This window comes from Diabrotica virgifera, chromosome 4, assembly GCF_917563875.1.
Source record: "Diabrotica virgifera virgifera chromosome 4, PGI_DIABVI_V3a".
In the NCBI taxonomy this organism is placed as follows: Eukaryota; Metazoa; Arthropoda; class Insecta; order Coleoptera; family Chrysomelidae; genus Diabrotica; species Diabrotica virgifera.
In genome coordinates, this window is record NC_065446.1 from 88,239,064 (window position 1) to 88,253,837 (window position 14,774).

General features: G+C 30.4%; 1 protein-coding gene across 1 annotated transcript in view; it reads right to left on the bottom strand.

Annotated features, from left to right (window-relative positions):
• LOC114326292 (calmodulin-binding transcription activator 2) overlaps nt 1–14,774 on the bottom strand; it is a 298,703-nt gene that overhangs the window by 14,804 nt on the left and 269,125 nt on the right. Inside the window, exons 18-19 of the mRNA XM_028274604.2 lie at nt 7,193–7,374; nt 3,663–3,993 (exon numbers count right to left, since the gene is read on the bottom strand). Of these exons, the coding sequence (XP_028130405.2) occupies nt 3,663–3,993; nt 7,193–7,374 (513 nt within the window). The remainder of the gene's footprint in view (nt 1–3,662; nt 3,994–7,192; nt 7,375–14,774) is intronic.

Consider the following 14,774-nt stretch of genomic DNA (forward strand, 5'->3'; position numbering starts at 1 on the left):
CATTCAAAAATACTTAAACTTAACGAACTTTTCCCAGAAACACATATCTAAACAAAATACATATATGTACATATATAATTGCTGAGTCGTATTTTGTTTTAATAGTCTGTGTTTATATTGTCAGCCCAATAATACCTATTCATGACTCAACTAAACATCTTAATTTTAAGAGTTTTGAAATACAGAGTGTGTATAAAACATACAACTGGAAATAATGCAATATTATTCAAATGGCTCGAACACTATGTATGGAAATAAAATATTTTTGAAATGTTTTGTTAATATAATTCGATTAGAAATTAAAAAAAAAAATTTTACATCTAAAATTCTTTGTGAAAAAAACTTATTTGACCGGCCTCAAGAGGCCGCGGCCTCTCGGTGATTGCACCGATTCATTTATATGGCCAGCACGCCACTGCATATTGGTAGCAGAATCGACCAATCTTCCCTAGAATATCATCTAAAATCTGGTCACTGCAAGCTGCAATCACTGCCAGAGGAGGGAATAAACGCTAGGTACTGAAGTTCTTAAAATTTCTTTAGTTTCAACAAAAAGCACATGAAATTAAAATTTTGCCTTTTCAATATTTAGTATATCAAAGGAAAATTATTGTTCATTTTCATTCCTTTCAATAAATTTTGAAGGACAAAAACGTTGTTTTTTTAATAGTCCTGGAACCGAAGCTTTTCACGTCGCAATTTTTACAGAATGGATCAATTTACTTGAAAATTTGAGAAAAAGTAGTGGATAGTCCAAGGATCAAAATCTATATGATGCCGAAAGGCACTTTTACCATGGGGCTGGTTGCCACCCCATCTCGAGGGTGGAAATTTTTTATTATATTTTTACCGCAAAAGTTGATAAAAATATTCAGTCTGAACAAAAAATGTTCTATACATTTTTTTGAGAAAATTAATTCTATTTATTCGCTATCGAAAATGTTAGTTTTATATCGAAAAAATCAATGTTTTTCGATAATACTCATTTACGATTCACTCAATTTTTGCCGTAGAAAAAATTTTTTCAAACCAAGTTCTTGAGAATTAAATAACCTACAATTTCATATTTAAACATTTTTTCCTATCTCTGATGCTAATCTTTCTAATCTGAAGAAAATGGCATTTTTTACCAAACTACAAAAATTCGTTATTCGCTTTTAACTAGCAAGTTTTTAAAAAAAGAATCATTCTAAGCCAGTCAAACTTCTAGCATCTATTAATAATACATAAATAAAGAAGAATGAATAAGGCCAATGACTAAACACATCGCTAACTAACATTATTATGCTTCCAATTGGATTTCTCCTTTTTTTTTTCAAAAAAAATATATTGATTTTTTAACCGTAAATTTTTTATTTTTTATCTTAGAAAGTTTGGTAAACAACAATTTTGTAGGTTTTTACAATATCTATATAAGCCTATTAATATTAAATCTTTTTAAAATTCTCAGTCGCAAAAAGAGGTAACTTTTTAAAGGTTGGTAAAGGTGGTTCTTGCATGTTATTACAAGTTTTAATTGTCAATAGCTCACCCAATTTTTGCTATAGAAAAAATTTTTGCAAACCAGATTCTTGGGACTTAAATAGGCTACAATTTCATATTCAAACATTTTTTCGCATCTCTGATGCTAATCTTTCTAATCTGAAGAAAAGGCCATTTTTTTCCAAACTACAAAAATTCGTTATTCGCATTTAACTCCGTTTTTTTTAAACTAATCATTCTAAGCCGGTCAAACTTCTAGAACCTATTAATAATAAATAAATAAAGAAGACCGAATAATGTCAATCACCAAATTTAAATTAGGATGGTGATTAGGAGGTTGCTTCTGAACACCTTTTCGCTGAAAAAAATAGGGACTGACATTCTTTTCATAATAAGTCACTTAATTTTGGAGCTAGTGACTTTTTTTTATTTCTAGAGATAGATATTTTTAAATACTTTAAATTAGCTTGAACAAGTTACCCCCGAAAAATGCATAGTTTTCCCCTGTTTTGACTTTGAAACTACAACATTTAGCATTTGACGAAGAAGAGCTAACATATAATAAAGTGTAGCTCGATTACTATTGGTCTTAAAGAAAATTTGAAAAAACGGTTTTGTTTATTTTTTTAAAAGATACATTTTTGTTAAGTAAAGTTGTTTTGATAAAACGAAAACTTTTGGAATTATTAGCAGAAAACTTATTAAAAACAGTGATTTTTTCGATATAAAACTAACACTTTCGATAGCGAATAAATCGAAAACTATTAATTGTATCAAAAAAATGTATATAACGTTTTTCGCTTAGAATGAATGTTTTTACCAACTTTTGCGGTCAAAATATAATGAAAACTTTCCACCCCCGAGATGGGGTGACAACTACCCCCATGGTAAAAGCGCCTTTCGGCATCATATATATTTTGATACTTGGACTATCCACTACGTATTCTTAAAATTTCAAGCAAATCGATCCATTCTGTAAAAGTTGCGAGGTTTTGTCCTATTTTAAGCTTCATTACTTAGACTATAAGCAATCCTTTAGTAAACTATGTTACAACCTAAATTGGTTACAAAAGAATAATAATTTCCAAAATAAATTCAAATTACGGAGTGACTATAATTTTATGCTCGGAAGTATATAGCCTAAGGTGGCTGTTATTGGTAACAATGTCATCTGCAAAAAACAATACTTTTTGTAGATAATCAGCTGGTAATCCCAAAATTCTGAAAGTGATCTAGCAAGTGCCATCTAGTACCTATGTAATAATTTCAGAAGGTTTCATCCACTATATCCATTGAGTAATTTCAATTATCTGGGATATTCCACAAGTTTCGAGAAAAATAGAAACATTTAAACAGGTTTCAGTACATATGCGAAAAAATCCATAAAATATTGAAGAACAAGATAAAAATCGAAACATTGATAAAGCTTTATACGACACTGGCAACTGTTATATGGATTTGAAAGCCAGGTGATGACGCGCAGAGATAACTCTAGAATCCAAGGTAGCGAAATGAAAAGTAGTGAAAGGCATTACTAAACTTTATTGACGGACAAATGAAGACTTAAGACAAGAATTGAATATCTATTCAATCAATGAGGAAATAGAAGAATATCAAAATGAATAAAAGAACTGTACAGTAATTCCAGAATAAGCAACGAATGAGTAAACCTTGAAAGGGAGAAGACGAAGATATAATAGAAGATATTAATAGTAATAGAAAGATTAATCAATAGAAAATATAAAACAAAAAGTTGTAAAGCTGTCTTGACATAACGAATTCAAGAGCCCTACACTAAGAAACCTATAAAATAAAAGATCTTTCCATCTTTTCCAAGAGTTAGTTAAATTAGACGCATTTGACCTAATTCCTCTTATGTTTGCTGTCAGTAACGTCTAACAAGATATCAAAGAGACTCATAAATATACAGCTGAGCGGGGTGCTATTGTTTGAGGTGTGAAATTATGTAACCAAGGGATAATGCCATAACACAGGATCCCTTGTTTATGGAATTTCACACCTCGATTAATAACATCCCACTCAGATGAATATTAATGAGTCTTAGATAGCTTGTCAGACTATAACAATCAAGGCAGTTTCGGTTAGACATGTTTTTAAATTACCTGTTAGTAGGCCACCAATTAAAAATACCCTCTCCAAGTAACCCAAACATAACTTACTTTAACCCCGCCGTAGCAGGTGTCCCCTCTCTACTATTTCTCCCCCCCTGCTCCTTGTAATTTCGGTAATAGTTTTGAATGCACACGGCAGCCTCTTGGCTTTTCTTAAACCTTTTATGTTCGCAGTATGATCGGTAGCCATTCTGGATCACCATGGCCGCGTGGGTCATCTGCTTGTAGTAAGCGTACTGCTTGTAGCGCCTGTAGTAGTTTTGGATCACCACAGCTGCAGCCCTCTCTTTGTTCTGCTCTTGTTGTTGGCGCCCTTTGTAGGAACGGTACGCCTTCTGGATTATTTTAGCCGCTTCGTATAATTCTCGTTGCTCACGATCTATAACGGAACAAAAGTTACAAATGAATATGCTAATAATTATGGATAAAGATAAAACAATACAATTTTTTAATGCCTGACTGTAATCAATTTTTGGTTTGTTTGTCATTTTTAAAACGTTTTTATATACTTGACTTGGTTGTGTTCACGGTCTCCGCAAATTTTGTACTCCATTTTAAAAATAGTTCTAGGCTACCTAGGTACCTGAAATTTTCAGAATAGCTTAGAACTAGCTAACAATGCAATATTTAACTGTTATTATACAGGGTGATTGATTAGTGGGGTAAAGATCCGTAGATCCGTTATAGTAATGGATAGCGATAAAAGTTAATAACAAAAATTGTAGCCAACTTTGAACTTCACATTAAAAAATTATATAGAATGTTACAGGGTGTTCGATAACACAGTGACAGATCAAAGTTATGTTTTTTTAAATGGAACACCCTGTATTTTATTTTATATTCAAAATCTTCTTAACTTCTCCATTACAAAAATATGAAGGTTTAGTATGTTATACATGGTCTTTACAAAGTTATAACCAATTTTATATGAAAATCGTAACAAGTTTAACTCCCTGTATAAATAAAAATAAGCACAACGGCAATGGTTTATTAGTGCCATATTTTTTATTTATTGTCAAAATTTTCATAAATAATCGATGTAGCTAATTTTTTTTATATTGAATAGAGGGTGAGTCAAAACGCAAGTACATTATTTTCTCAGTAATTTTAAATGAAACACCCTGTATTTTATATCACTATCGAAAAGTACCATTACCGTACTTTAATTTTTATATAACATTCCCTATGTCTAAATTTATTAGTTTTCGAGATATTTTCATTTTTCACAGCAAATTATTAATTACGGATCTAAATCTATCCAAATTTTAAGCAAGCCATGACTGAATTGTCTAAAACTGACAATTTACGATTACTGATTATCAATCTGTAATCAAAGTTGGATAAAATTTTTGTTATTAACTTTTATTGCTATCTATTACTATAACGGATCTACGGAGCTTTTCCCCACTAATCAATCACCCTGTATGGATAAATCGATTTTTTTTTATTTCAAACTATTTTAAAAATGTGACTAATGCAATGATATTTTAAAGTTCGTTAATAAATCGATATCTACAAATTGATGGTGGGTCAGTGGCATTAGACTGCAGATCGAGAGTTCCCTAGTTCGAGCACGGCTGTTGCGTATTTTTTGTTATTTTTTAATAAATAATTAAAAGTTGATATACTTAAAATTCATATTTTATAAGTTAATTATTATATATACCATTTTAAACAACCGTGGTATTATAAAAAGTACTTTTTTATACTAGTGTAATTTTTGGAATTATAATTTTAACAGTTAATACACCACACCTACTAAAAATTCATATTTTATTCTTTCGAAACATGTTGTGTCCTGTATATAACAAAACCGTGTTATTATAAAAAAGTTCTTTTTTATAAAAGTGTAATTATATATAAGTCTTATGTGTAATATTGTTTTATGTGTATTATATGTCAAAATATTGCATAGCTAAATAAAAATTGTGCTTATATTTTGGAAAATTTTAGTGGATATATGTCCGGTCTCTAGTTATAAGAGATAATTTTATTATCAGTTTAGTGCCTAAATTTACATTCTTTTACCGGGATCAAAAATATCTTAGTTTCAGAAATAAAAAAAATTATTATAGTGTCATTCGGTAGGTAGTAATAACGATCGCAGGCGTAAACGCAATAGGTAATTCTATTCCTCCCGCTTTTGTGTTCCCAAGGGTGGTTTCTAAAGAACACATGCTAAAGGGAGCACCTCCAGGAAGCATTGGTTTTGCTCACCCTTCTGGATGGTCCAACTCAGAAATTTGTTTAGAATTCCTCAAGCATTTCATTAACCATACCAGACCTAGAATGGATCAAAACGTATTGTTAATACTCGATAACCATAAAAGTCATATTACAGTTGATGTTTTGAATTTGGCGAAGAAATCCGGATTAGTTCTTTTGACATATGCTCCAATCATTAGATATGGCAGTTTTTGGCCGTCTTAAAAAATATTACAATTCCGCTTTATTGCTTATTCCTTGGCGCATACGCCTCAGAATATTTTGGCGGGATTCAGGGTTAGTGGAATATAATATCCGTTTAATGAAAATATTTTCCAAGATTGTGATTTTTCAAGCTCCTCTGCAGATCCCAGCATTCCTAGTTCCTCAACTGCTGAATCTGCTGCTGTGGCAAATTTTGTTAGCCCAGAGCAGATACGGCCATTTTCGAAAGCTGGACCAAGACAGGTAGGGCGTGGCGGACCTAAACTTGGCCGGTGTCGTGTGTTGACCGACACTCCAGAGAAAAAAGAAATAGAAAACGTAGAAGCATAGGAGGAGGAAGATAAAAATCAAAAGCAAAGACCGCAAAAAAATAAAACGGAAAGTGTTCGAGAAAGAAGAGTAAAGCGATTCAGAGGAAGATGATTCATGATGCTGATTTAAGCAGCGATTCACTTGAAGATATTGAATTTGGGGCCACAGAGTAGGTCAACATAGACGAAGAAAAGGACCTTGAAATAGAAAACATACAAGAAGGCGGATATGCATTAATTCACGTTGCCAATAAAAAGAGAGAACATTTTTATGTTGTGGAAATTTACCGTAAGAAGGCAAAGAGTTTTTCAGAAAATAAATTTGTATACAATTCTGAGCAAACATACGAACTCTGGATGAACGATATAATCAAAATATTACCTGCGCCAGTCCCTGTTGGGTCTACTTCTAGGCAAACAAACTTTATGCTTTTTACGGTAGAGTTTACAAACTATAATGTGGAATAGGTTAGGTTAGCTTTAAGCTTATAATCAAGAAACTTTATAATAAAGATAATTTGTTTCTACTTTAGAAACAAATTATTTTAACTTTTTAATTTATTGCGTTTTTACCCTATGCCTATGTGTCCAAAGGTAAGGGATGGTGGTGTACCTTGGGACAAAAACTAAGTTAAAAAATATTTTTTCAGGTATTCATAATAAAAATAGAAACTTAAATAACTATGGATATGTACTAGATACTATAGGAAACAGGTATGCGTCAATATATATTTGATTTATTGAAAAAGAATATTAACATGTGCCTTTTTTGGAAAAGTGTCCCAACGTACAGTACTCTCCCCTATTAAGGGGTTCGTCCAGTTGAATAATACTCACCTGATAATGTTAAATTGGAGAAATCTTTTTCAAAGAGGGACCCCGAAGCTTGGAAGAACTCGCAAAAATCAGCCGTGGTAGGTGGTGGTGATGGAGAATCAAGGGTAAAGGAGCAAGGTGACTGCAAACAACTGGAAGAAGCTGGACTCAAACTTGAACATGGCGTACTAACATCGTAGTATCTGAAAAATAAATATACATATTTGAAACCGTTTACACAATTTATCATTTTATTCTTTTTCTTACTTTGAGCTCATTATATTATTATACTATATACTGTTGAATTGTTTTTTTAAGGAAATTAAAAAAAAATTAAATTTATATCAACGACCATGAAATGATAGTTTTTCATCACCCTGTATATGGCCAAATTTGTTTAGAATTTAAGTTTGCTTTTAAACAAGTGTTTCGGAAAAATTAAAACGATTAGTGATAATTATTCGACGAAATGGACGGGGCATTAACAAAACATTTCGGTGATTAGAAAGTGGAGAGAGCGTTGACGGGACAATAACGTTTTTAAGATCCTTCCGGGAAGGTATTTTAATGTGGTATACAAACTGTATTATTTTAGTTGTAAAAAGTAGAAAGTAGAAAATAACTAATTATGATTTTCCTTGAAATTTGACAAATTGGAAAAAGTTATGTGGAAGAATATTGGGTTTCTTAAGAAATAAATGGTTTGAGAGAGGGTGTTTGCTTATTGAACGAAAAATATCGGGAGAAGGGATAATGGATGTGAGAGTATGGATTTGAGAGAAAAATAAAGTCAGTGTGTAATGAGCATCGAGAGAAGGCAGCCGAGTTTTTTAAAAGTGTAGAATCAGTGTAGAGTTGGTGTGATCAGCCTTTGCGAGCAGAATCAAGTTGAAACCAAATCGTCGACCGGTTGAAGAGCTAATTTCCTGGTCCGAGGGAGATTCCTTTGTTTTGTCTAGAACGACTAGCTGATTATTATCCGTTTGTGCACTAGGTATTCGAGCATGTCCTGTGTGTTTTTCTTGGAAGCAGTTTTGACGAGGGGGATTTTTTCGCAACAACCAGAGAGTACGTGTTGAGAGAATCAAGGACAGCGCAATACAGGAAACGAGGGAGTGAAGAATAAAAGGTTAGTCAAATCATTTGTCTGAATGGAGAAGAGTTATTTATATCAAGACCATATTTGTTTACTTGTTTATTGAACAATATTTTTGTAACACAGTCATTTCAAATTTGAGAAATCAATTAAAAAGAAGAAAAGTAAAATTCATTCAATTTAGTATGAGTAAATAAGAAATTAATTAAATAAATAATTTTGTCAAAACAAGGAGATATCAGAGTTAGAGTTTTAATTTATTAAGTTAGAGATTGTTGCAACAAAGTTAAATTTTAATATTTTTTAATCATATGTACACGGCATTTAATAAAAACAATAGATTACATTTATATGAATTTGAGTGTTGTCAATTTCCCTGTTTCTACCCTGGAAGAAGTAAGCAACTAGAAATACTAAAAGCCACAGATTACAAATATTGTATCAAATACAAAATTAGCCCTGATAATAAAATTGATTGGAAAATTTAATTGGAATTTAGTTATGGCTTTACATGAGCAATAAATAAAATAATTGGATAATTAATCAAATTAAGAATTTGCTAATTAATCTAAATAAATAGAAAAGGTAGAGAATAACAATACATGTATAACACCGGTTTATAGCATCCTGCGCCTTCCGTTTCCTATTTTCCAGTAGCGTCGTTATGTCCAATCTTCTGGTCGTAGATCTCTCTCAGACATTGCTTTCTGGATTCCACTTATCTAGGTAGTTTTCGGTCTGTCCATTTTCCTTTTTTCCGGGGGTTGCCATTCCATTATCAGCTTTGGGAGTCGATGTTCCTCCATTATTTGTACAAGGCCATACCAACAAAGTTATTTTTGTTGGACCTCTTCTATTATGTTTGTTATCCTATTCATAACATCTCGTACTCGTTCATTCGTTATATGTGAGACTCTGGAGATGCAGGCCGATCTTCGCCAGAAGTCCATTTCCAGTGCGAGCAACTTCTGTTCTGTTCGCTTCAACGAACAAAGTAGTGAGTTCAAAGCTCCTGTTACTTTCTTTCCTTTCATAATCTTTTCGTCTATTTTGAATTCTGTCCTTCTGTTCCAAGGTATACATAATTAGAGCTTGGCTCGATAATATAATATATTATTATACGTGTGTTTTAATATTTACTTGTATTTTATTATATTATTCGTTAATTATTAACGAATGTCTCCGGGCTCTCCCAATTAATAGTTATTTATGTATCGAGAGCGAAAAGCATGAGATACAAGAGGAAAGCAAAAACATCATTTTACTAGGAGACTGGAATGAAAGAATAGCAAATGATGAAAATATGGGATTAGGCTGGTTGGGAAGGTATGGAGAAGAGACGATAAATAGGAAAGGTGGAAGAATGATAAGTTTCTGCCAAATAAATGACTTGTTAATAGGTAACTCTTTCTGGCATCAACCGAGAAACAAAAAATATACATACGTAGCAGAAGAAAAAAATGCGAGAAACATAATTGACTACATAGTATATCCTCGACACGCAGACCTAACGATACAAAATATAAAAACAGAGAACGAAGCCAAACTCGGTACCCAACACAGACTAGTGACAACAGAGATAAACATCAAACTAATGAAAATAATAGAGAGTCCTCAATATACAAGAATAGCAATACATAAGATAAAAAATATGGAAGTGAGGAAGTTATACCAAAGAGAGACAGATAAAATACTGGAACAGCATGAAAACAATGAGGAAATATGGAATATGGAAGAGAGATGGAAAAAATTGAGAGACACGTTATGTAACACTGCAAAACAAGTATGTGGAATAAGAAAGAATGGAAAGAATAATAAAATAACTGGATGGTGGAATAAGGAAATAAAGCAAGCAGTAAAAAAGAAGAAAGAAATGTGGAAGCGATACATACACACAAATGAAGAGCAAGACAGAGATGAATACAGAAGACAGAGAAATATAGTGAAAGAACTAGTAAAAGATGCGAAGAAGAAGAGCTAGAAGGAATTCGGTGAAGAATTGAACGAAGGTTTTGGGAATAACAATAAACAGTTTTGGAATAAAATAAGAAGCATTAAAGGAACAAAAAGGAAACAAATACGAGGAATTAGAAATGAGCGAAATGAATTGAAAACAAACATACAAGACATACTATCAATATGGAATAAGCACTATAAAGAAAAATTCGAGGCATGCAACCAACAAAATGAGGAGAGAGGACAGCAGGAAAGAGAAGAGGATAGGGACAATCGACTAGACGAAATTCATATCAAAGATATTGAAAAAGGATTGGCAAGAATAAAGATTGGAAAAGCGGGAGGTGCAGATGACATAGATCCGGAGATGATGAAGTACGTGTAGACCGATCAAATAAAATTACAATACATGTAAATCAAAATGTAATTCCGTACAGGTTGGAATAAATTTTTTATCAAAGTTTAGGTCCAAACAAAAGATATTTTCAAGAAAGTATATGATTCATATCAGGGGATCATTGTTTAAATAATTAAAAATAGGTAATTTTGCACACAATTTACTTTTTTAACTGCTGCTGTAATTCCTGTTTTTACTAAGGATTTTATAATTTTTTTCTACAAAGACGAAGAAACAGTCTTTTATATTAGACTTACTAAATTAAATTTGACCCTTAATTTATTTAAATAATTGTAAATCTAAATTGAAAAACAAATTTCCAAAAAATATTATTTGCAATATAAATAAGCTCTATAAAATATTTTGTTTTACAAAAAAAGTTGTGCTATAATATCACTATAAATTAACAAAAAAATTGGTCGATAAATATTGAGTAGTTTATGAGATATTTAATTTGTTTATAAAAAATTACCATTTTTTCATTTGCAAAAACGCGGTTGTTGCCGATAGAGTATACAAGTTTTTAAGGTCTCATTTGCTTTGCTTTTATTTATGTTTTCGATAAATGTATTGACAAATCAAAATTTCAATTAGACACCCTTCCAAAATGGCGTTTGAAAATTGGTGTAATTTGTTTAAAACTTATTTTTTTTAATAACATTGCCGTGATTAAAAATCTTGAAATTATTTTTCAATATTCGCATTCTTGGTAATTTTTGACATATATCCATAAAAGAATAAAAATTTTCTAGAAGCATTTTTGGCCGAGATAGCTTTTCCCAGTTTGAAAATTCATAATTTGTTTATTTATCAATATTAACATTTTAAAGTTCGTGAGGACATCTATCAACCCTACTACTTAACAATGGCATTTATGCACATAATCAAAATTGTAGAATGATGAAAAATCATCATTTGAAAAATGACGATTCTCGTAGCACCTTAAATGAAAATTTTTGTCTGAAAATTGGCGGAGGAGTAGTTTCCAATATATTTGTTAATAATGGGCCAATTTCAATGTTTTCTTTTATTTTGGGGTAGCATATAAAAATAATAGCATCTGCATGACCCTTTTTGACATAAATAATCAATAATTCGTTATAAACAATTTTTTTTCTCTAGTATTGTGATAAACAAAAGTTGGCACCAAAGATAATAACAAAATAGTATTAAAACAAATTTTTATTTTAAAAATTTAAGAAAATAGTAAATTTTTCTTAAAGAATCATAAAAACTTTTTTCTTTGTACAAATCATTGGCAAAATCTCGAAAAGATAATGTGAATACAAAATATAACATATAAAAAAATGGAGGACAACCCCTATATAAATATATGTACCTATATAAGTGAATAAAAATTAACAAATATATACAGTTGAGTCCGCGAGTCTTTACCCGTGCGTCATCATTTAAAGCATACGAAATAAGTCGGAAATCTATTTCACGCAACAACAACTGACAGAAAGTGGCTACTGTTCCGATTAGGGGTTTTATTATAAAATTTGATGTTATCAAATATATAGAATGTCAAATGTAAGTTTTGCTTCAAAATTTTTGTGCAGAATTACAGCTACATTTGAAGTAGCTTAATAAATTCTTTTATTATTATTGATTAATAAATAAATAAAGAATTTATAAAAAAATTCAATAACATATTATATTTTTGTTATTTTATTCACTTTGACGGAAATTTAAACACAATCATTTCTTTACTGTGTGAATGACGTTAGCTTTGTATCTTTTAAATACTAATTGCCAAAATATAATTATTTACCTTAAAATTTCAGAGCCCAATATAAAATTAGTTGTGAAAACAACTGTTGGTGTAATATAAAGAAACTTCAAAACGCAAAAATTCGACAAAAACCGCAACAAATTCAACTGACTGACAGCCACAAATGTAAACAAAGCAGAAACGTCAAACAAATTGTGCTTAAAATATGAAAACATACCGAATCGTCTTTTTTTGTCCCTATCTCTTTTCAATGCACTTAGTCTAGATGGTTCATAAAAATAACATGTGTTTTTAATCAATAACAAACGGCAGCTGGTTTGTCATGAGTTTCATGCGTGGAAGAGAATGATGCTATAGTATTTTTACTACAAAAACGTTATTACGTAGGTCAAAATTTTTGACATAAGAGAACTGTCAAAACATTAGAATGTGACTTTTCATTATTGCCATGTTTTTATAAAAGTCACATTCTAATGTTTTGACAGTTCTATTACGTCAAAAATTTTGACCTACGTAATAACGTTTTTGTAGTAAAAATACTATAGATAAAAAGTATGTGTTTTATCTCGCCAGGTATTAATGACGCACGGGTAAAGACTCGCGGACTCAACTGTACACAATTTTTAGTGTATTGCCTGTTAAAAAGATTATAAAATTAAATGTAAAATACATATACAGTGAGCACGTAAAGGTTGGAATTAATTTTCTCGAGACTATACAATTTTGGAAAAAAAATCCCGAAACATTTCAATTTTTATTTTTAAATTACGACTCTTTGGCATATATATCATACTAGTGGCGTCTCCCATCTGGACGTGATGACGTCATCGATGATTTTTTTTTAAATCAGAATGGGGTTCATGTGATAGCTTATTAGAAATGTAATTCAATTCTCCATTCAGTATTTTTAACATTAACATAATTATTTATACAGGGTGTCAAAAAAAATTTTTGCATTAAATTTATTGACATAAAAAGAAGAATGTATGTAATTTATTTAATTCAAAATACATTTTACTCCTCTCAGAAAACAAAAAAAAAATGTATATTTGAAAAATAATCATCGCTTTCGCTTAAATTAAATGTTCAAACTGTCAAGAGGAAGGTGGGTGGCTGCATTAATATTGAATTTAAGCAAAAAACGATATTTATTTGTTAAATAAACATTATTTTCTGTTTTCTGAGAGCAGTAAAATGTATTTTGAATTAAATAAATTACATACATTCCTCTTTTTATGTCAATAAATATAATTCAAAAATATTTTTTTGGACGCCCTGTATAAATAATTATGTTAGTGTTTATACTACGGAATAGAGAATTGAATTGACTTTCAAATGAGCTATCACACGACACCTATTCTCATTTAAAAAATCATCGATGACGTCATCACGGACAGGTGGGTGACGTCACTAGTATGATATATATGCCAAAAAGTCGTAATTTAAAAATAAAAATTTACCTGTTTCGGTATTTTTTCCAAAATCGTCCATTCTCGAGAAAATGAATTTATTCCTACCTTTACGTGCTCACTGTATACTGTATATTTTAATATTGTACAAAGCAAAAAGTCTTTAACAAATTTTTAATGCTAATTCAGTATTATTTTGTTAATATTTTATAAAAAATGTTTTGTGTCAAATTTTATTTATCACATCTAGAGAAAAAAAAATAAAAAAAAATATTTATAACAAATTGACGAATATTTATTGTTAAAAGTGTCATTTACATAGATGTTACTATTTTTATGAGCTACCATAAAATAAAAAAAAATTGAAATTGGTCCATTATTAAGGAAGATATTGCAAAGTACTACTGCACCACTCTTCATGCAAAATGTTTTCAGTTAAGGTCGCTACGAAAATCATTATTTTTTTAAATATCCTAAAATTTTAACTCTATGTATAAATGACATTGTTAAGTAGTAGGGTTGATAGATGTACTCACGAACTTTAAAATGTTAATATTGATAATGATAAATAAGGGAATTATGAATTTCTAAACTTGGAAAAGCTATCTCGCAAAAAATGGATCCAGATTTTTTTTTTCTTTTGTAAGTGTGTCAAAATCTACCAGGAACACCAATATCGAAAAAAAAATTCAAAATTTTTAATTCCGGTAATTTTCTTAAAAAAAAACAAGATTTAAATAAATTACAACAATTTTGAAACGCCATTTTGAAGGGATATTTAATTAAAATTTTAATTTGTCAATACATTTATCGAAAATATACATTAAAGCAAAAAAAATGAGACCTTAAAAACTTGTATACTCTATCGGCAACAACCGCGTTTTTGCAATTGAAAAAATGGTAATTTTTATAAACAAATTAAATCTCTCATAAACTACTCATTATTTATCAACCAATTTTTTTGACAATTTATAGTGATATCATAGCGCAACTTTTTCTGCAAAACAAAA